General features: G+C 41.4%; 1 protein-coding gene across 5 annotated transcripts in view; it reads right to left on the reverse strand.

The window, feature by feature from the left end:
• The window catches only part of MARCHF8 (membrane associated ring-CH-type finger 8), an 82,513-nt gene continuing 59,735 nt past the window's right edge, over positions 1-22,778 (reverse strand). For 3 of the 5 annotated variants that reach the window (XM_048944040.1, XM_048944041.1, XM_048944042.1), the window contains exons 3-8: positions 21,249-21,299; positions 10,887-10,966; positions 9,737-10,582; positions 7,654-7,834; positions 3,679-3,826; positions 1-1,363 (exon numbers count right to left, since the gene is read on the reverse strand). In XM_048944040.1, the coding sequence (XP_048799997.1) occupies positions 1,059-1,363; positions 3,679-3,826; positions 7,654-7,834; positions 9,737-10,582; positions 10,887-10,966; positions 21,249-21,299 (1,611 nt within the window). In that variant the 3' untranslated portion in view covers positions 1-1,058. The remainder of the gene's footprint in view (positions 1,364-3,678; positions 3,827-7,653; positions 7,835-9,736; positions 10,583-10,886; positions 10,967-21,248; positions 21,300-22,778) is intronic. The other 2 variants (XM_048944043.1, XM_048944044.1) reach the window with 2 other exon arrangements.

Raw genomic sequence — 22,778 nt, forward strand, 5'->3', positions numbered from 1 at the left:
AAAGAAAGAAAACCAATTTCATCTGTATTGACTAAATATCTTTCTTCCACAACAGCTCACATTTTCACCAGTATACCAGCAAACCTTTTACCAATGATCTGGAATGACAGTTATGTTAGGTATATATACGGAGATTTGTTGATGGTCTGACCTGTTAAAAACAAAAAAGCAAAACCAATCCCTAAAATAGAGCATTGAAACCCTTATTCATTGAAAATGAACACTGTACACATCCACATGTCACGAGTGCAATATCCTTCAAAAAGAATTGCTCCTCAAAGGAAAGCCAAAGAGGCAGATTTTTAGTGTTATGTTTAGTAGGATAATGGGGGCATGTGTTGGAAATCATGCATTGGAATTTATTTTTATTTTTTAAATAAGGCAAGAGGCTTACGTTCTAGTAGAATGGATGGGTTAAAGAATGAAGAAATGTTCTGCAAATGACACATTCTTTCAAGTTTCATTCTCATTGGACATACACATCATAAAATAAAGATTTTTAAAAGTGCTATATGCTTTGTGAGTCTCATCACAATATGTAAAGCATAATGTTACACCTGCTGCCTAAGAAAAAATGTTAGTGGCAGTGTTAGCGGTAGATTAGACTCTAGCTCTCTCATTTCCTGCGGCATCTGGGACAACCTCCTTCATTATGCTCAAGAAAAACAAACAAACAAAAAAAAAAAAACAACCAAACCATACTCTACATGCCTTCCACAATCATTTAGAGTCATATTCTAAAGTAACAGACTTCATATGCAGTTGATGACAGTCCACCAGTGGCTTGCTTGATACCACAACCGAGGCTCATTCTACCCAGCTACCTGTGGCTCTTTGATCAGTCAGCACGTGAGACAATGTTGAGAGGTACACAACCATGATAACATTAATAGATATGCTGAAGGGATTTTAAAAAATTCCAACAAAACACAAATGTAAAAAAAGTCATCCGCCAGCCCTCAGCTGTTAGCCAATTTTAAAAAGGTAGAGCAGCTTGCAGTAAACAATGATATTTTAAATCTTCAAGGACATACAGAATTACTCCTCCCACCCAGTAATCAGACGTGAAGGATTTCTGCAGCACAGTCTTCTGGCTCTGTGTAATGTGAAGAGTTTGTATCTGAATGGTGAACCCCAAGCATTTCTTTACTTTCGAAGTTTGGCTCCATTAGTGCAGGTTTTTCAAAAATGTTCTTTTTACTAGTTTCTGGACAGTTTTGTACATATATTACTCGGTTATAAGCTTTAAGTCTCTTCCACAGCTGTACGTACACTTTGCATTGTACATACATGAACAGAAGTCCTCCAGTGAAACCAATAGCCACAACAACCAGCTTAGTCCAAAATGGCCATTCTAGAATCCCTGGAAGAAAGGCAAGAAAAAAAAAAAAGGAATAGAGAAAACATCAGGTCAATACTGAATCTCTCAAGGACACGCCTTAAGAGTTCTTACTTTGCTGTTTTTCTTGTTCTCTCTTTTTTTCTCCCTTCAGGTTTAACACACGTAGACTTCTAAGCTTGTTGAGTTCACATAACATATCATTCCTCAAAGAGAAAAAACCCACAAAAACACTTGATCCTTTATGACTAAGCAGTTGTGCAGCACAACCAAGGCAACAGCCAGGTATAAACTTTAGGTCCTTTTATACCTGTTTTTGAAAGAAAATTTAATCAGATTATGAATGGGCTTCTATGGCACGCTTTCCTCTTGAAAGTAAGATATTCAGAGATCTGTTCCACTCTGTGATCACACAATACACACAGCCACAGTCTTTGAAGGGAACCATTGTCACCATTCAGCTTGAGACATTCTTGACACAAAACTGATAATTTGATTACCTGCATAAGACCCAGTAGATCGTAGTTGAACTACAGCACCTCTTCTGATGCAAAATGACAAGTGTTGGAGATGCTGAAGCATTCTGGCAAGCTCACTTGACATAATAAAAACAACCACCAGTACTTTTCCTGAACATGCCCAGTTTGAACTCCTAGCCATTGGATCTCGTTACATCCCTATAACATACTTTTAAATGAGAAATGACTAATTTTATACATCTGCTTATACACATCCTGTATCCATCCAGTTTCTCTCCTTCTGAAAGATAAGCATCCCAAGATGGATATGAGATCATGCTGAACTTCTCACTTTCAGGTTTCTCAGAGAATTAGCAGTGTAACAAAATCATAGCTAAGTCTTCAAAGTTTTTACAAGATACAGGCCACTGTTCTTTTGGAAATGCACAGCAGTGTAGGACGAATGAAAATATTTTAGTCTCCAGACCCAAAGAGCACTGCAACATGACTACTGATGAAATCCCACTAGTGATGAATACCTGGACCTCTGATTCACAGGGGAGCTATCTGATGCCATCTGGAGGCAGCAATAGCCTACGCCTTGCCGTGCAGACATGAATGAATAAACACATGCACGCTGCAGCTCCTCAGAGCATCCCTCAGATTTGGAATCCAAATGAAGGAAGCAAAGAAAGCAGAGTAACAAGTACTATGTAGCCATAATATACCTAGTAATGTTCACCGAATGTATTGAATAAAGTAACGAGGATACGATAAATCTTTGAGAGAAAGTGCTTTTCTTTATCATATGGAAACCTTGCACTGAAAGAACAATTTCCACCACACGTGGAAAAGATGGTGTTGGATGGAACAGAAACTACAAACTTTCATTCAAAGCAGCTTCCTGACTGAAACTATGAACAATCACACCACAGCTAAACTAAACAAATGACAGCAAAGCTGTCTGAAGTGTGACTCTGCTCTACAGAGACTGTAAGAGCTCTGTGGAATTGCACACTTATAGATGCTCATTTCCCAACTGCATTTGAGGTTGGCATTCAGTGCTCTGCTCTGTGAGCAAGGACAGTTTGCCTTAAAACCCAGCCTTGGTGCACAGCCTGTTACTCCAATCCCCACCTTCTGGGGGAGCTCAGCTGCCTGAAAAAACAGCTCTGCAAGAGCTGCAAGTTCACAGCCCGGCACTCCAAAGTCAACCCATTTCAATTTGGTAAGCTCACAGCTGGCACACTGAAGGAAACCTGCTACTCTGGAAGTTAAGACATCCGTGTAGTGATGAATTTCTGAATTTCTCTGCTCCCCACACAACCACTCTAATTTCTTCAGTCAAATGTGTCTCCCGCAGAAAAGTTGTGCTAATATGTCTCAAAGATGGCTGAATAGAAAAAATAAGCCTGTTAGTTTAGCTCAGAGGTTTGGACTTTGGTTCCTGTTCCTTCTTCCCTTTTTTAAAATTGTTCTCTTTCTACTCAGCTAAAGGTAGTCATAGTAGCAAACAGATGCTTACATGCTTGTCATCTCAGTAAATGTTCCAGCTTAGAACTAAATTAGCAAAGCCAGTGCAATTTTGTGTTTGGTTACAGTGGTTTTCTCTTGTATCTGTGCATTTCACAAGTGCAAAATTGACACGTAATAGACTTAAAAGAATCTACAGACAAATTTACACCAATTTAACTAAATGACTTTAGAACTGTTCTTTTACATTTCTCTGTAAAAGAATAACTGTTCTTTTACACATCTCTGCCTAAAGCTGACTGATCTAAGAAAAAGCATTACCTGCTTTCTCAGGCTTTGCATCCTCTCTGCATTCAGGATAAAGAATAATTCCAAATGAGTAAGTAGGAAGATAACCAAGTAACGTACCAGTAGTCTGTCCCTGTTTAATCTCTTCAGCAGTCCTGTCTATGAGGACATACAGAGACCACACAACGCAGGTGATGGCAATGATATGGAATGTTACAGAGCACATGATCTTCCTCCTCTCGCTGGCTGTCATCTGCAGCTTCTCCCACTGGCAAGAAACCCAGAAGCAGAACAAGAGATTAAGTGTTTATCACAGTTACCAGAAAGTATAAAGAGAAAACACTGATCAAAACCAAAAGCAGACAAAGGACCAGTTTCCCCCTAAGTTTTGTAAGTCACATTATTCTTGCTCTGACCACAGTGTGTGCAGCTGGCAGCTTGCTCTGCTATAATGGGTGCAATCACTCCTGGTGCAGGAGGGGATAACAGCACTCATCTCCATCCAGAGCTGCAGCACTGAGTTATCCCACAGAGATCCTAGCACAGCTCAAGCAAGTCTGTTCTTTAGTGTATTCGCAAAGCAATGAACAGCAAGCACCCACAGTCAGAAATGAGCATCATGAAGGGCAAAAGGGTGTCATTGCTCAGGCAGCCATTCAGTAACACGCTGCAGCAGGAGTGGTGCACAATCCAATCACCCAGTATGTGTATGGTATCTCACTGTGGGCCATTAGACTATCCCAGTGTGCAGTGAAAGCTGTTTAGCACTCAGCTCAAGGCTGTTTAGTTCTCACCTCCTATCTCTGGAGGCTTTATTCAATCTTCACATTTATTTAACATTACTCAGAGCAGCAACATGGATTTTATTTTCAGTGTTTCAAGTACACTTAAATATGTGCCCTAAGAGTATACAGCAGAACGGGGATGACAGCTTTTACAATTTAAAGGATGCAGCAAATTGAACCCCCCAACCTGCACCTATCATAATGTTTATACAGTCCCAGGAGAAACCACGACATCAGGTCACTGTCGTTTAGAAAGGACACAAAGAAAGAAGGCAGTTACTACAGGTGCTTCAAGTATACAGGGAATTTTTCAGAATCAGCTTTTCTTTACTTTTCTACCAATGGCATCAGGAAATTGTTGGGCTTTTTTTCTTTTTCTTTTTGTCTCCAAAGCAATTTATGTGTATGAAGAAAACTTTTGCAGGTGTGTTGCACATCCCTCATCATATTTGCATGGGACAGTGTTAAGACAAGCTTTCCTTGTATTTCCACAAACTGCATACAGGGGCACATCAGCTTCTCATTCTCTATGTGCTCTAGAGAGGTGTATTTGGTTTCTCCTAGAATAACTTGCAGAAAAAGTTGACTTTGAAAAGTGTGGAAAAGTGTGGAAGATAATGAGGATGACCTTAATGAGATCACTCATCAGGTTGAATCATTGTTACCACTGCTGCAAATACAAGAATGGTTGAACCATAAAACAGGGATTCTGTGATATTCTCTGTCTTGCCAACAAGCAAGTAAGTCACAGCCACATTTCTGTATAAGTGGACATCCAAATCTCATCATGGCAGAAGAACAGAAGATTTCCAGCAGTGATATACCAGACACATATCATGCTAGAAAACTACACACTTTCAATTATTGTTACAAAAAGACTGGACAAAACTTTTGCTTTGGACAATATGTTTTAAATAGGAAATGGATTTTGCATCTAAACAATGGTGTTCATTATCTACAGAAAATACAATTTGATTCATTTATTCTGTCAAAGTGTAAGCATGTGTGAATATTCTTACAGGGCCACAAGGACTTGCATTTTGACTGTATTCCTCTTTTTTGTTTTGCAGGTAGAGATCTTCCACTGGACTCTTACTTCTCTTATTATATGCTGGCATCACAGCTGCCAAACCATCCCATACCACTTCATCTTTCCAAAGACAGGAGTGCACGGCAGAGGAGCTATTCTGCTAGTTTGATTCTGCCCTAGCCCAGAGAGGAAACAAGAGAGGACCCAGAGGTCCATGCTGCATTATTCTTATGACACAGCAAGCAACATTTCACAATTTAATAAGCCAGCATTTCTATCAAATCTACAGAACTTTTAGGTTTTATTTCTTTGGTTTGTTTTCATTTGAATTATAAAATGGAGACTCCCTCTCTTGTCTCCCCTCACTTCCACTTGTACTGTGATGCAGTTTGCTCCTCACTCTCTTCCCCTTATAACTTAACGTTTGAACATAAGACAGACCAATATGCAGTGATGCAATACAGCCTTAAGACTTTGAGGATGCTAAATTTCATTTCTGCCCTGCAGACAAGCACAAGCCCTATTATTTGTTCCATCCTGTCCGTAATCACCAGTTCCAGACAGTTTTGTCCTGACTGACAGGATATGATAAAGGATGAGCTGAAGACACAGCTTGTCTTCTGGCTGCAGCTGAACCTCTAAAGGACCCTTCAGACATATTTGAAAGGTAAATTCTTTCTTATCCTTCTACTTATGGCTCAGCCCCCACCTCCTGGCATCTGGTCTCTCTCCAATGGATGACCTGTTCAGATATAACTACTGATGCCGAATGACTCATTTCTGAAGGTGCCCAACAGCTTTTTCTCACCGTGTACCAATATGCAGGAAATGCTTCCCGCCCACTCCAGGCAGGGTGAGCACGGAAAAATCAGCAGCTAACCATCACCTATGGCAAGTCTTTTTATTTGGGCTCCTCCAATTTCTTTCACATCCTACAGATGGGCTGTGCAGTTCTGTCTGCGTGATAGCAGAGCCTGTGGCAGCCATAACTGCAGCTCTGAGCTACTATGCTCTGTGCTAAGTGGCTACCAAAGAAAAAGCTACAGCTTAGATGGCAGCGCTTCTCTGCTGTCATAAGCAGAGGTTGTGCTGTCAACATTACATCCTCTGCTATATACTTTGTGGACCATAGATCTCCATTAAGAAAAAATAAATAAATAAAAACCAATAAAGAGTTTGAAATCTGCTCTATTTTCTGTTAGGATTCACTTTTAGAAGTCAGACAAGTTCTCACAGCAGCTTTCAGATGGCTGCAGTCTGGACTTCCCATCCCTTGTCATTTAGAATAATCAATAATTGAATGTTTCTCAGTTATTATAGTTCTAGACTGAAATTATTGCTGTTAACATCTTCCACAGCAAGATTTGTCTGTGGTAAGAACACCAGTGACTTTCACCTCAGAATCCTGATGGTAAGGACCAACTGAATTCGAACGCCTAGCAAATGTGGGAGAACAAAATTGGTCTTACAAGACACAAAGGTATCTAAGTTCTCAATCACCAGACTTGTGAAAGGTAATTTGTTTATAAAACAAAACAGGTCATAGCAGCCCAAAGTACCAAAACCTGATCGTACATAATCTAAGAAAAGGTAAAAGTGAAAACATTTATCAGTGAACATCCTTCTACTTACACTAAAATTAAAAAAAAAAAAAAAAAAAAAAAAAAAAGCAGCTAAAATTCCAATCAATTTACATTTACATTCAGAACATATGATTTAAAGTAACTTTAAACTGAGATCTTCATATTTTCAAGAGACTTTAAAAGCCATGTGGATCTCAGCACAGCAAACCAAAGCAGACAGCAGTAATACAAAACACAATATTTCCAGAGAAACAGCATGGATAACTGGAAAGCAAATGCCTTTGTGCACCAGCTCTGAAAACCAACTGTGAAAAAATCAGGCTGCTGCATGCACATATGCATGAGTGTGAGTGTACATGAGTGCATTTACAGAGAGCACTGCTGGGCTGTACTAAATCTATATTTTACATGTAGGACAATGTAAAGGGAGGAAGGACTGAGACTCATTTCTCACTTGGACAGTTGATGAATTCTTGAAGCAGAATTATCTTGACAATGGTCAGAGCAGGAAAATACCACTTCTCAGAGCTGGACTCCACTGTTGCTAAATTTATGAAGCTGAGTGTTAGACAACTGAAATCGTTCAGCACCTATACAAAACTGACCAGAATTACTAAGGAGCCACCAAATTGGTTCTGTGGGATTGTGGGCAATGACAGCCTCTTTTCTGCACAGATGTACGTTTAACAAAGCCTACCTTTCGCAAAGGCTTCAGCTTTGTCTCCATGATGAACTCATACTTGCAGAGTTCGCAGCATCGTGTATCTGAGCTCTTGATCCACTGCTGCAAGCAGGCTTGGTGCACAAAATGAAGACTTCCCGTGCAGTGACAGGGGGTAATCAAAGGGCTCTCATCATCTCCTTCACAGTGACATATCCTGAATCAGAAGCAAAGCTGCTCATTAGAAGAAGAGGAAGCAGAAAGCATGTGGAAGAAGAGGCATGTAATATCTGTGATCACACATGGTTATCTGTTGATGATCCTAAGACACACGCATCAAAGGAATGTATTCTATAAAGGAGCTAAAACTAAACAACTGCCTTGCTACACAAACACATACACATACACAAAATATCTGAGCACAGACACTGCTAACTAGACAGTTGCCTTCTAACAGATGAGGTGGACACACAGAGCCCGGCAGAAATTTAGTACCCAAAAGAAAAAATAAAAAGTGTGAGAAATGACAATCCTTCATCTACTAGAACAATAGCACTTAACTGAAAACAGCATCTAAACAGATCCGACCGCACTTCCCAAGACCAAGTATGCACAGAGAGGTACTCATGAATTACAATGTAATGCAGAAGATGAAACAAAATTCCCAAAGGAACTGTGAACCAGCCCAACCCAGTATCACGGAGAGTTAATTTGGTCCAAATTTTGCACAAGGGAAATGACTATTTCTAGTGCCAAATGCTAAGAGACAGAACCACACTGCAAAGACACAGCATCCATTTTCCCCAAATACACCTACTTTAAAAGGACTAATGGCTTTGCTCTTCCAATTCCTTTTTTTTTTTTGCAAAAGTTGCTAAGGAAGCACCAGCTCTGCAAAATTCCCAGCTTCCCTCACCGTCTAACTCCAAACAGCAAGGACACCTGACACAGTGCTACTACCAGGTGCTGGCATTTGATTTCCAGCTTCAATTTACGCACAGCACTTGGGCTGCATCAGACATCACTAAGTCCTTCTAACCATGTGGAAGAGGTCAGGAACTGAAAGGGGGATGGTAAGGAGCTCGGGGAATGAATATAAGTTACTAAACATATGTGAAGCACATCCTGGCATGCTGCCATCCCTGTCTGTTACTGAAATCTCTCACTGATGTGTAGCATCTTGCCTCTTGTGACCTTGCTGATAGCTGGCAAGTGGGACTGAACTAATGGGTGGATTAAAAGAGCATCTTGTTGATGACAAGCAAGTAACAAACTAGAATTTGCTGGTAATGGGATATTGAGGAAATAAAAAATTACTGGCAGGTATTAACAAAGTCAGCTTCAGAAAGCAGTGTCAAAGAGGAGAAAGATTAAGATAGGAAAATGCTTGGTAGAAGGATGTGACAGTTACTCCTATGCTTGGCATCTCCTGCTCCCCAGACTTATTCAGAAGCTGCGATGGGGCAGGCCTGCAGACAATTTACCACAAAACAGTCCAGAGCTGCGTGTTCCTTTCACCTACGTAAATAGCTAATCCTCTGTATCTGGAACAAGGAGATCCCATCTTTTTTGGACCTCACACTACTCACTAATCATCACTAATAACCAATGCTTAGTTCTCTCTTTCATCTTAACCATTTAGAAATAGGGAGGTAAAGGTTAAGAAATAACCTTAGGCTATATTGACCAGAACTCAAAACCAACGTTCCGTTGCCTATGCTCTGACAAACTCAGCAGTGGCTGCCTGGAAAACACATTGCTTGTTAAAAGCTAAGAAATTTTCAGCTTGGTTTTTACTATGTGTAACTGATTCTCTCATAATATTCCCAGTTTGGGCAAGGATGAAAGAAAAATGCGATCTCAGAACCCCAAATCTGAAACGAATTGCAGAAGAATTTATTTGACTCCCAAGGATATGCTTTGGCTTAGCAGACTTGTTAAGTGCGTCAGAGGGGTGCAGGAAAGCAGAGAGAAGGTTGCATGCTTCACATTGCACATATTAAAGCAAGGTGACAGGGTGGAAAAAAAAAAAAAGACAAACAGCACAAAGGCAGGGAAAGCAGAATGGTCACCACTGCACACAGGAAGGCTTGAAGGGGAGGTTCTCCGACGCACCAACCTGCAGGTATCCCCCGATGCAGACACCGGGGAGAGAGGGGGGAATTTTTCTGAGAGGGGGGAAGGGCAGTCAAGGTCACTGTCCTTCTCAACCGAACAGAGTGGTGCCCGCTGCTCTTTTGTTCTCAGTTTCATTGAGGTGCTGTCCTCAAAGACGTCATCATCTCCCATGTCCTCAGAGCAGAAGTCTGTGCTTTCCACCAGCATGCTGGAGGATTTCTCAGCTTGGAAGTGACTGGAATAGCTCTCCAGTTCGTGGAACTTATGCAGACTGCTGGTGCTGGAGGTGTGGGAGAAGGAAAAAAGGTAACGCAACAGTTTTTTGCTTCTTGAGGTGTCATGGTCCACTCTGTCCTCCAGCAAGGGGATATGTACAGCGCTGCGGTTTTCTGCTCCTCCTGATGCACTCGAATAGTTGGAAAGGGAAGGGATGTAGGAGTGTTTAGAATTGCTAAAAGAAAGAGGCCTGAGATTCAGCGATTTCCTCTCTTTAAGATGAAATTTGTTAATCCTCAAACACTGCTCTTGAGTCGGGGTCAATTTGCCTTCCGAGCATGTTCGCTCCACGTAGTCAAAGCACTCACCGGTGCTCTGTGCCTTCTGGTCCACGTCATTGAGGGACTTGGAGAATTTCAGAGTGCGGGTGGGCTTTACATTCTTAGCAGCCCTGAGCGCCTGGCCCCGATCCTGCCCATGGGAGTTTCTCTTTGCTGCATGTAACGTGTCCTGACAGATTACTGTCACAGTGACCCCTTGTGTCAGAGAACTCTGGCAGTGAGGATTTTTCAAGACAACAGCAGACTGCACTGGACTGTGATGACAACATTCAGAAAACACTGCACTGGAACTGCATGCAGAACAGTGGAATAAAAAGCACAGAAAGTAAAAAAAAAACAATTACATAAGAGAACACATATAATTAAAAGTGAAGAAATGAGAATTACAGCTAGTGTGGGAATGGCAAACATAGCGGGCCAGTCAGTGGGATTCAATGAAGCAGTGTTAGATAGCAGTCGAGTCAAACAAATGGAACGCTTCAGACCAGAACCCCATGTTGCTTACTTCCCCATCCACATGCTTTTTCAGTTTTGGTTTTTCTTAAATGAAGCTTGCACAAGCCTCACTGTAGCTATGCAAACAGGACAATTTACCTGCAGATGTCCTGGTTGGATGGCGTAACAGAAGTCCGAGAGAAGCTATGGGGAGCTGTGATAGAGGTTGGACTTCCAGCCTGCAGTGACATAAAAATAAAGGGGAAAAAAAAAACAGACACAAAAAAAAAAGCAAGTCAGAAGTCAGAAAAATTCTGTAGGCACAGCAGTCACCTTCAGGGTTGAACACAGCATATGGAGTCAGATAACACTCTACATCAGATATTCAAGGGCTGGTTGCAAGAAAGTGAGGTGTCATTGTCAAGCACTAAGAAGGAAGGTTGTCACAGCCTCATCCTTGGAAAAACAGAGATCGGAACAGAAACATTTTTCCCCAAGGTCAGATGCAGCCATCTCTGGAGCGGAACCTGCCAGCTGTCAGACATTGCACGGAACAACCGCTCAGGAAATGAGCAATGCTACAGTAATTAGCATAATTAGATGGAGGTGTGTATGCAGACTAGTTGTAATTTAGCTACCACCTAATAGCTAATCCTTCCACTTACAACAATGACAAGAGATTAGGAGCTTTTTTTTTTTCCTTTTTTCCACAAGACACAGAGACTATTTATAGAGGAGGTAGCTTCAGCACTGGCATATACACATAAGCACCATCTGCCAAACCAGACCCTTCCCTGAAGTACTCATTGTATTTCATGAGGCCTTTCACCCCCTCCTACCTCAACAGGGCCTTCCACCTCCTTGCAGGAAAGCTGTAATGGCAGCCACATTCATGCGACCACAGTGCGAAATCAAATAGGTGTAGAATTCAGAATTCAGCTGAAATCAAAAAAGCTAAGCTCTTTGGCTTATGCAGCACTTAAGAAACAAGCTTCTAAAGTCAATATGGTAATAACCATCTTGACAGCCTACTATTACAGGCCTTTTTGCTGCTGTATGTTGTGAGCGTCAAACTGAAACTTCAGAACACTTCCCAAAGGTTTTAGTGAGGAGGGATATGTTCATAACCCCTTAATGGGCACAGAATCTCTAAACCCATTTCTTCCACACTCTACAGCTGCTGGATATGCCGTGCAGCTCACTGAATATATATACCTGAAATACCTGAAGGGAACCTACACCCAGGAGGGGAGTAAACTCTTCAAAAGGGCTGACAACAGCAGGACTAGGGGAAATGGATCCAAGTTGAAGGAGGGAAGATTTAGGTTGGATGTTAGGGGGAAGTTCTTTACAAGGAGAGTGGTTAGGCCCTGGAACAGGCTGCCCAGGGAGGTTGTGGATGCCCCGTCCTTGGACGTGTTTAAGGCCAGGTTGGACGGGGTCCTGGGCAACCTGATCTAAATGTGTATGTTTGGTGGCCCTGCTAGGCAGGGGGGTTGGAACTACATGATCCTTGGGGTCCCTTCCAACCCGGATGATTCTGTGATTCTGTGATTCTTCTGATCAGTCGAGTAAAGCTTGCAAACCATGAAGGTGCTCCAACAGCAGTGGAGAGCAACGTTCCTGGTATTGCATCAGGATGTCTCAGGTGTGTGAGCATGAAAAACCAGGTATCCACTTACAACTGGGCCAACAGGGGCCAAAGGTGAGGCTCAAACACAAACCTCTCAACCTGCAGCAAGGCACTGTGACTTTCCCATCCCAGCCAGCTAGGTCTATATACAGAATAAAAAAACAGGATAACCATGCTCCAAAAAGCAAACTGAACAATGTCACGACTGACAAAACAAATTAAACATGTAAAGATAGGTTTGGGCTTTATCCTGGAAAGCATCATCCTTACATTTTACACCACTTGGGCATGCTAATGGCATAGGACTGATCATACAGTGAGGTGAATTCAGCTATTATTTGGAATTCTTCTTCTTGCTGTTTAACCTATTCTAAAAGCAGGCACATCTCTGACTAAAACCCATCTCTTAAAAAGAGTGCAGTAATTACTTTTGTAAAAAGAAAGACAGGTTAGTGAAAGAGCTGACACTATAATCTGCTGCTGTAATTATGCAAATGAAAATTAATGTGACTTAAGTAATGAATTATTTAAAAAGACATATTTAGCAATCTGCTAAAAACAAAATATTGAACCAGTAAAAAAAACCACGTTATATTCTGCCATGGAAACAGAGCAATATATTATTGGAACTGCAGTCACAAATCAGTTAATACATCTGTCTCAGGTTTTCTGTTACAAGCAAATCACAGAAGGTATTCTGCTTATAAAGAATCCACTTTCTTTACTGTTTCATTTCAGAAATGAAGCATTCCAAAAAAGACAGACGTGCATACAATGTGACAGTCTAATAGCAGATGACTAGATTCAATGAACCAAAATTTCTTTCTGAACCCACATTACTGGTTTCTTAATCCAACTCCCTGGCACCAAGACAGCACGTCAAAGTCTCATTGCTTGGAACATCAAAAAGCTGGGACAAGGAAGAAACAGTGAAATTGCATTTGTATTTCAAAATCACTGTGTCTAGATGCCAGCACTGCTCAGGCAGCTTGACAGAAGTAAAAAAATAATTACAAAACCATCTGAAGCAACTTTCCTTTTCCTCCCACCTCCCTTTTTCATGTATATAAGAGGCCTTTTACGCCATCTTTAGACTAAATGTAAATGCAACCAAAAAATGAAAACCAGTTAACAAACATGAAAAGGCAGCACAAAGTAGAAGAACAAAACGTTGGAGGAAGCTATGCCCCATCCTCAGCTGAAGCTGATGTCAGTAGTGGCTACCACTAATGGCCATGGTTCAACTCACCTCTTCTCATACTCTGTGCTCCTCCCATGCTTTTCCTTGTGAAACTATTTACACAGTTGCACTGCACATCAAATAGGATACTGAGGTGAGACAGAACAAAGCACTTATTTTCTTGCACTTGTTTAATGTCAGTCATTTCCCTAGCTGCATTTGCCAGAGGACATTAGCTGGTTACAGCAATGAGCCTCTAATGGTGAGACACAGCTTGTCAACAAGAGAAGAATGCAGTAAAATGCAAGCTGTTGCCCAGAATCCAACATGCAAGAAAAGCCACGAAAAGAAGAAAGGAAGAAATACAGGCAGCCTAGGGCCACAACATGACATAGAGGTGATGTGATGGTTGGATGTAGCAGAGAGCTTGCTTGGAGTCCTGACTGTTCTCCCATGCAAGGCTTAGCTCCAAAGAGGCCAGGAAAATGAGCAAAGCCTTTACCACCATCCTTACTGATCCAGTAGAAGCCTCACAAGTAGTAGCACCTTTGGGTAAGCTTCTTATGATGTTGACAGCAGTCATAGGTTTTAAAGCAGTCCTTATCATAGGGGTTTCTGCTATGTTTGTTAACTGACAGACATCCTAAGCTTGAATTCAACCCTTCTAACCTCAGAATCACTCACTAAATCTCTTTGGATATTCATGCCCTTCACAATGGATGACTATTACCTCTAACAAGAAGTCCTAGGAGCTACACGCCAGTGAATTACTCTGTACAGCCAGACTGGTGGCCTAAAATAGCTCGGAACTAAAGGTCAATAGTTAGTTAATTGTTTCCACTGACATTCCCATCTAATGCAATTCAGTGAGGTCACAGTGTGGCTCTCTCCCCTCTGGTTCTGGGATAATCACAGGAAGCCCACAACTCTACAGTGCTGCCATCAAGATACGTACACGAACACGTGTTTATGCTGGCATAGCTGGTTGTTCTCATTTTTGCCCCACTTTGCAAACTGTGATCCCTCGGTAAAAGAACTTGGTCTCTTCCAATGGTCTACTGCTGACTACCTGCAGCACACCTGAAAACAAAAATACCCACCCTGCCTCAAAAAATGATATCATCTTTGAAGTAAGTCACAGTGAACAAGTCATCGGCTTGAGCCTATTCCAAAATAACCTGCTCATCTGAGATGGTGCTTCTGGGTATATCTTCTGTCGTCTCAGTCTCAGCTGTGCTTCAGTACAAGTAATTACACATCTTAAAGAACGGGGCATGAGACATTTTAACAACCTTATTACACTTCCTCCACTGATGGGAAGTCCGGAAGAAGTAAAGAAAGTTTTTCCTCAACACAGAACCACAAATCTTACCCTTTTTAGGTGCCACATAAGTAGCACCAACACTGTGGCCCTAATATCCAGGCTACAAAAGCATCTCTAGAACTCTCAGCTAGGGACCTGGTGACTAACATACTTCCCACTATACATATATTATAATAGAGTACACCTCTCCTTTACCATACAACTGACATTAAGGCAGACAAAGAGTTACAGATAGCAGCATAATTTTAAGCCTTTTATTGGGAGGAAGTGCAGCACAAGGAGCTTCAAAGAACTACAAAAGTAACAATAGTGCATTTAAACACAATAAAACCTGCATTTCAACATGGAATTCTGATTACTGGTTTGCCTTAATTTTAAACAGTGATGAACCCCTTTCAAAACTACTCACTTTTGCTGAACTTAAAAAAAAAAAAAAAAAAAAAAAAAAAAAAGAAAAGAAAAGAAAAGAAAGCTTAAGAAGGCAGTTGCATGTACTGTCAAACAGATCGAGGGTACAACATGTGCCGTGTACCAACAGACTATGGCAGCAGTTTGTCTGACTCCTTCCTGTAAGAACAGTAGAAGTACAGTGACCTCCTTTGCTGAGCCAACTCTAACTAGAAGCAGACCCTCAGGGGGCTTATGGAGACACAGGTAATCACTGCAGGTGTTGGCTTAGGGGAGACATCTACCACCACTGCTTTGGAGTCATCTGTCTTCCAAGAACAGTCAGGTACCTAGCCCACCTAATGACCCAGAGGCTGTGATGCTTTTCAGCATGCAGTGCTGAGGTCTGTGATGGGCCACTGGGAGTTCTGTTTGAATCCAATTCATCTCTGCTGGCATTAACGCATCACAACGATGAATGTGGTAGAACCACAGAGGAAAGACAGAGGGATGGTTTTCACACTGTATTTCAGAAGAACTCATTACCAAAAAGCTGTTTTATCTGTCTTGCACAGACGCCACTTAAACATGTATTAAAAAGGCAGGGCTGCCGCTAGACGTGGACATGACCGACACTTATCTTGCGTAGTGCATCTCCAGAGGCAATGAAATCCTCATGCTCTGCTGCCTCCTTAGTTTACACCATGGAAACCAGGAACAATCATCCCACATCTGTTCCCTGGCAGGATCTAGGAACAGTCAGTAAAGTCAGGAGAGAAAACAGAAGTGGGGACTTGGTGAAAAAGAAGCACTAAGTGCAACTGTAGGGCACTCCATAGCTAACTGGGCAATTCTTCAGGTACTTAAACAACTATTAAGAGTCACAGGGAATGTGACTATTATTCTTCAAGGAAGAGACATCATATTGCATGCCACACAACTGCTGGATGTGGGCCACTTCTACACCATTCTCCTGCTCCAGCCATCCACCTTCACAAGGATGCAATGCATTTGTATTTTTATGTTTCCAGCAAGAGCTGTACACTCTGACTGAAGGCTCCTGCACTGCAGCTGTGGCCTCCAGCAATTATAAGTGGTCTCCAGAGCAGGCCTCCAGCTGGACCAGTATGCCCAAGAACAATGGGGCAATGACAGTAACCAGTCGTGTGGCCAAGCTGACACTTGAAATGGCCGAAGAGGCCATCTATGCTGCAGACTAGACATCATGAAAGGCAGACAGCCCCAGCTGACAGGCTTTTTCTAAATTGCAGCATGGCAGGATCAAATATCAGTAAATTCTAGTCTACACAATTCCTCCCTATCGGATGCGTGCCACATTGTCTTCCAGTGCGCGCTGATATCAAGTTTTTTTTGTCTGAAATACGATGCATTATTAGAATGGAGAGTGGTAAGAAGAAATATTGGGGGAAAAAAAAACACCAACAAAGATCACAACAGTTCACCAATGATGCATGATAAAACTATGACTTCGACTGCCAAAGAAAAAAGAGTTCCTAAGTTTGTCCCAAATGCTCCACTGTATTAGCATCTTAGATTAAAAGAGCATTTTTTTTACTCAACAAGGATGAAATGCAGGTACAGGACATAGGAGGAAACACTGTTCATGAAGATGTGGGAAACAGATATTTGATATTTTCAGAATGATCAACTCCATCAAATAGTTCTGAAAACAATTTGACAGGAACTGGCAGCTGGCTCCTTGAAGAACTTTGTTCCATATTCTGCATAATGTACACGACAATAATTAAAATTACATCTAGAAACTAGGAGTGAAAGTCATCCCTATCACACTGTGCCCAGGCACAAGCTCACCTACCTTTCTGAGTGGGGAAAAGTGCATCCCTTCACCTTTACACTATGCAGTCTTGTTTTTCCAGAGCATCTCAGTCGTATCAGAGTTTATTTTGTTTAAGCAACTTCTCTTTCCCCATTCCCTTTTCCCCTAGATTCATGTACCTGGGCAGAGCACCTCTGACAGCAGACCTTCGCAGGGAGCCCTGGTCATCTGATAGACTACAGGACAGTTCAGCTCAGCAACTAAAAAACCTGGACAGCTTTTCTATGGACGAATGCTCACTGAATCCATCAAAGCTTCAGGCAACAGTGGATGTGTGTATTCATATGCTTTTCTAAATCTGTTCCAAGCTGATGAACAGCCTAAATGGATTTTAAATTTCATAGCAAGCTTAGGCTACCACTTTGCATCTGCACTGGCTGCCATTCAGTCCAAGAATAATTTAATACTTTACTATGTGCTCCTGCTCAAAAGATAAAGCTGTGCTGGCCTTCAGAAAAGACAAAGCATTTACATTTTTTAAGCAGTTCACTTTTGAGCTGCCATCTCAGTATTAGCATTTTCAAAGTTTACCTCTCAGAGGGCTATGAAAATAAGACTAAAAGGTACTTCCCCTGAACACTAAAATCAGCCCTCCAGAGAAACCAGATGACAGGAACAGTACACAGATGACCTAAAGATATTTCCCTACATCACATCATCAGTTTACCAGACACTTTAATGCTAAACAATATCACTAATTTGAGGATAACTATTTACAGATCAGCTTTGTCAGTATCCCATTTAATTTGCTTGTTAGCAGAATTTATTTATTTAAGAGCAGAGGATGTGAATTATCAATACTGTGAAAATCCTCTTTTTAGCTACTCTCGGTGACTAGCTGTGCTTTTGGGTCAATTTTATCTATGTAGAGAGGATGAAGCTTATTAAGGTTAATTATTTCTGTATGGCTTGTATGATGAAGGCATTTACTAATGAATGGTGGCTTCTTGGTAAAAACGCTGGCTTAGGGCATAGAGCTGAGATGTGAATTCAGCCTGCGTAGTTGTGTGTCAGTCAGAAATGTTCCAATCACTGTCACTGGTCTTGAACATGGTGTTTGCAACTGGGCCTTGTCTGACTGAGTCCTATGGCTAAATCAATTCAATCTCCTTCCAATACTTTTTTTTTTTTTTTTTTAAACAAATACAGAAAAGATTCCGTAAATTTAAACACGTTTTTTGTGGAGCAGATTTAAAAGGAGTGTTTGAAATATACTCACCAAAAAAAAGCAAAGAAAGGTCTGGAGGAATGCCACATCCCCCAGCGCGTAACAGACTGCACAAAATCTAATAGCATCACAAGAAGATCCTCCTACATCTTATTCCCTACTTCTTTTTCTGCTACTGCTGGCCATCATCCCCAGCCAAATGTTCACATTCTTATTTCTTGGCCTGGCCACATGTACCAGCATGGACCAGCATCTCTTCAGCCTCTCTTGGCATCTGCTCTTGAAGGACTGCCCTTTTTGCCCCTTTTGTTCCACATGGCCCCAGCACTTGGGGTCTGTGCTCAGAGAGGCCCCGCTACCTTCACCAGCTGATCTCATTTTAGCCATGCCATCTGCCTGCCTCCCTCCTTGACCACTTTGAGCCCTACGGCATCAGCTCCTTTCCTCAGTCACACTGAATAACGCAGCATCCTCTCTTGGCTAGAGGCTGTGTTCTGACTCAATCCTTTCCACTCACGTTGTACTGTACAACTGAGAACAGTGGAAAGACACACAGTAATAATCACAGCAGGTTCGTAATGACATATCAGCACCAGAAAGGGCTTTGAATCAAGTGCCAGCACCAAGTGTTTGTAGCAGCTATACTGTAAGCTAGATCTGAGTGGGGAAAAAAAATAGCTGCAACAGTCATTTGCAGAAAGTGTGATCATTGCTTCTGTAAACACACAAACACACACACACACAATCTGGAAAAGAAGCACATAGCTGATTAAACTCAACTTTTGTTACATAGCTCCTCTTAGAACAGTGCAGTGACAGAAAGCTCTGAGGACTGCAGAAAGGGCTATACAGGCAACCAAGCACTTCCTTACATTTTCCTTTACACGCATTCAATCTGCTTTATTGGCCAGGTCATTACACTATTCTAGATAGACATAAAAGGTACTTTCCTATTAAACTTCAGAATAAAAGACATTTTCCATGTACTCAAGCTTCTACGCAATATCCTGCTAACTATAATCTTTCCTGGTTTGCCCTACAAATTGGTTGTGACAGCCATCCCACTTGTAGGCTGCAGTATAAATTGTTGTAGCTTAGCACTGAATTGTCTGGATGCACAAGGTAGCATGCAGATGAATGAGGTAAATCTCTGACTAATTTCACCAGAGGCACTTCCACCTCTTGCCCTTGCTAGGAGCAATCTCCAGAATGAAGCAGCAGCACAGAATGGATCAGATGCAGGTGACAGAGGGACATAAGAACATTTGTACCTCTGGGAAGCTCATGTTTGGAACCAACAGTTCTCACAAGTTGAACTGGCAAAGCTGACTTCTGCTCCCCTTGAGAACTTTAGCCGATTGCTGTGTGTTGTAAAACTTTGAACATTTCAGTGCTTCAAGAAGAATGCAAATCTTGGTGTCTCACTTGCCAGCGCTCCCAGGGAGAGCTCTGCCAGAAAGTCAGGTCCTTCCCACTGCACCAACAGCTCTTGATGAATTAAGAATGAACTGTGCAGCCAGTTTTATGTATGCTGCTTCTGCTGGGATAGGGCTCCTCTGTGAGAACAACAGAGGGAATAGGAATGAAACAGCTGCTGCAGAAAGGCATCTTATGTTGAATTTTGCACATTTTGGGAAAAGTACAATGATACTTGATAAAAATTGCCATTTCTTTTGAACAATGCCTGAAAATCCAAGAAAAGGTCCTAGGAAGAGAAGACCAAGGGCAACAAGGGATAGGCACAGTCCTGTTTTGGGAGAGGATGAATCAGAAGTTACACTCACATTATGCTTACTCCAAAACCCTTTGTGTGAATACATTTTTTCTGAAGCTGAACACAAAAGATAATGCTGCACTGCTCCATGACAATACCACTTTCAGCTTGGTCAATGCCTTAAGCAATGGGCAGTTGCCCTACTTGTTATTTAAGACATCCAGCAATCTTGTCTTTCTGCTCCAAAGTGAAAGTTGTCTGTGCTCATATAAGCCATAAAAAGCAGCCACTCTTTCCTTTGCTGGAGATAGGCACAAACAACTTCATGTATCCTGAAGCACCCAAAATGGAATAACGTGACTTGAACGTGTCACAGACACAATGACTCACTCTGTCATTAGAAGTCATTATCACCAGCAACAATAACCTTGAAAAAGACGGGTTAAGGCTCATGCACCCCATGAAAAATACTAGCCAGCCAGCACAGTGTTGCTTGCACAAAGCCTTCAAACAATTGTACCCATGTAAGCAACAAGGTATGCTGAAAGCACATTAGATTTCAGCTAATTAAAGTCTGGTAAGAAGTAGGAGTAGCAAGTATGTTCTTGCAACAAGTTCTTTTGGAAGAAGGTTTATTTTTTTTTTCCTGATGACATAAAGCGACTGTGTTTTTGATGTGTGCATTTGTCAAACTGAAGCATTAGAATAGGCAGTTCATCACGCTTCCCTTACGAGACCAGACTTCGTGGTATAAACCGCTTTAGAATACTTACATAGCCATGCCCTAATAACACTGCACTTCATGACACTACCAATATTATTCAAATGAGGTGACAATAAAACAATATTTAAGTATGTATCTGATACACATTATGGATGAATGGTTATATCCATCTCACATAAAACTGGACAGCTTATGGGGAAATCCCAGCCATACTTGAGTGATAGTTTTGGAGCACTTTTTTCCCAAGATAAAATCTCAGGCATCTGTCATCTATCTTGCTCCTATCAAGCTAAGGAGGCTGACAGTGTGAAAGAGAAAACCTACTGTAGCTTCCATTTCATTTGACCTGTAAAGACAATCTGCATAACACCAGAGAATTCTAATGTTTCAGCAGAGTGACTATCAATTACAGACAGCCATAAGCAGCATTTTCTACTGGTCACACTGTGACGTCTATCATTTCAAATTTGAAATGAAAGAAATCCCATTATCCCCCAAATTTATCAAAGACCGAGTTATATTGAGGAACATACCTTTGAGATGTTACTAGAGCGGCTCACAGAATGCCCCAAAGCCTTCTCATTCTGAAAGAGGAAGAATAAGTTTATTGCAAGAGTAAATCAGTTATGAGAGTATTTTAAAGCTGCTATTATAAACCAAGTATGGAGAACATGTTAGAGTTGTGACTTCTGGGGATGTTGCTTCTATCAGCATCAGTCTGATTTGACACATTTACTAAGCTGTTTTGTTTGTTTAACTACGTATTACATGCTGAAAATCAAATAGGGAAGACAAGTACAAACTGAGAAATAGTAGAACAACGACCTCTCTATCACTACTGCAAAGCCCTTTCCTCAGATGCCATCTGTCTTGGAAAGGATGTTTCTCGGCTCTGCCTCATTGACATCCAAAGGCAAACATCCAACCACTAAAACCAACAGCTCTTGCTTCAAGGAAACAGTGATGTAAAGAAAAGTATCCCAGTGATGTCCTGCAACAATTCTGGATAACCACATGTATGTCATTTCAGTAAATGAAGCGGAGTTACTGAGCAACTTCCTATCTACCACAGAACTCAGAATTAAACTGGAAATATCACACAGGATGAAAACAGAAAAGCTGAAATTCCTGAAACTGAAATCAGTGATGAATGTATCTGTTACTTTTCAGTATGCAAACCCTGACTGATAAGGATGACAATCTTAACTACTACCAAAATAAACTGTAGGTTTCACCATGATGTTTCATCATTTACTGGTTCCTGCTTTCCGAACATCCATGTACCATAAATGCTACTAGACATGATTGTTCCACTGGTAAAACCTGGAAACTTATCTGCAAAGGCTTGTTTGCTTTTCTGAATAAAATCCAGCAAGAAACAAATCCTTCAAAAAACTATTTCAAACAGAGCATGTCTTAACATTTGGTTACATATCTATACCACTGCTTCTTTACATCTGTGAAGCTGGGAGACAAATTTGTTCGAGACTTGAACACCCGAAACAGGGCATATTTACTACTTTTTCCTATGGGCTCCATGAAGCTCTTAGAAGTGCACCCTTCCATCCGGCATTCCAGCAGCCTAACAGAGATGCTTTGATAGCATCCTCTCCCAGTTCTCATTGGCACCAACTGATCAGACAGAACCTGAGAACAGAACTCCTGCATACATAACAAATGGGAACATAAGAGAAATAAAAATATTTTTTTTAAAAAAAATTGACTTTAAATTACTTCTAGATCAGCTCAGATATAATGCTTTTGGTTTTAGACCTTATGTCTGTGGTTTGCTACAACTCAAGAGATGTTCAGCTACCAAAACCCACATTAAGGCCACCCAGGCACTACACCCACACTTTGGGATCCCTGTGTTCCCAGACATTCCTTCCTTCAGCACACTCCTTGAGCAGCTTGAGAGCTCTGTGCTGAGAAAAGAGAAGGCAAGGAAAAATTTGAGCATATGCTCACAAAACCAGGCAGGCTCTTTCTCCTAACACAGTCATGGGCACTGCCTTGGTCGATGGATATAAATTGCACTTTCTCCTTTAAAAATTCAAGGAAGC

Source organism: Lagopus muta, chromosome 5 (assembly GCF_023343835.1).
Source record: "Lagopus muta isolate bLagMut1 chromosome 5, bLagMut1 primary, whole genome shotgun sequence".
Taxonomy (NCBI): Eukaryota; Metazoa; Chordata; class Aves; order Galliformes; family Phasianidae; genus Lagopus; species Lagopus muta.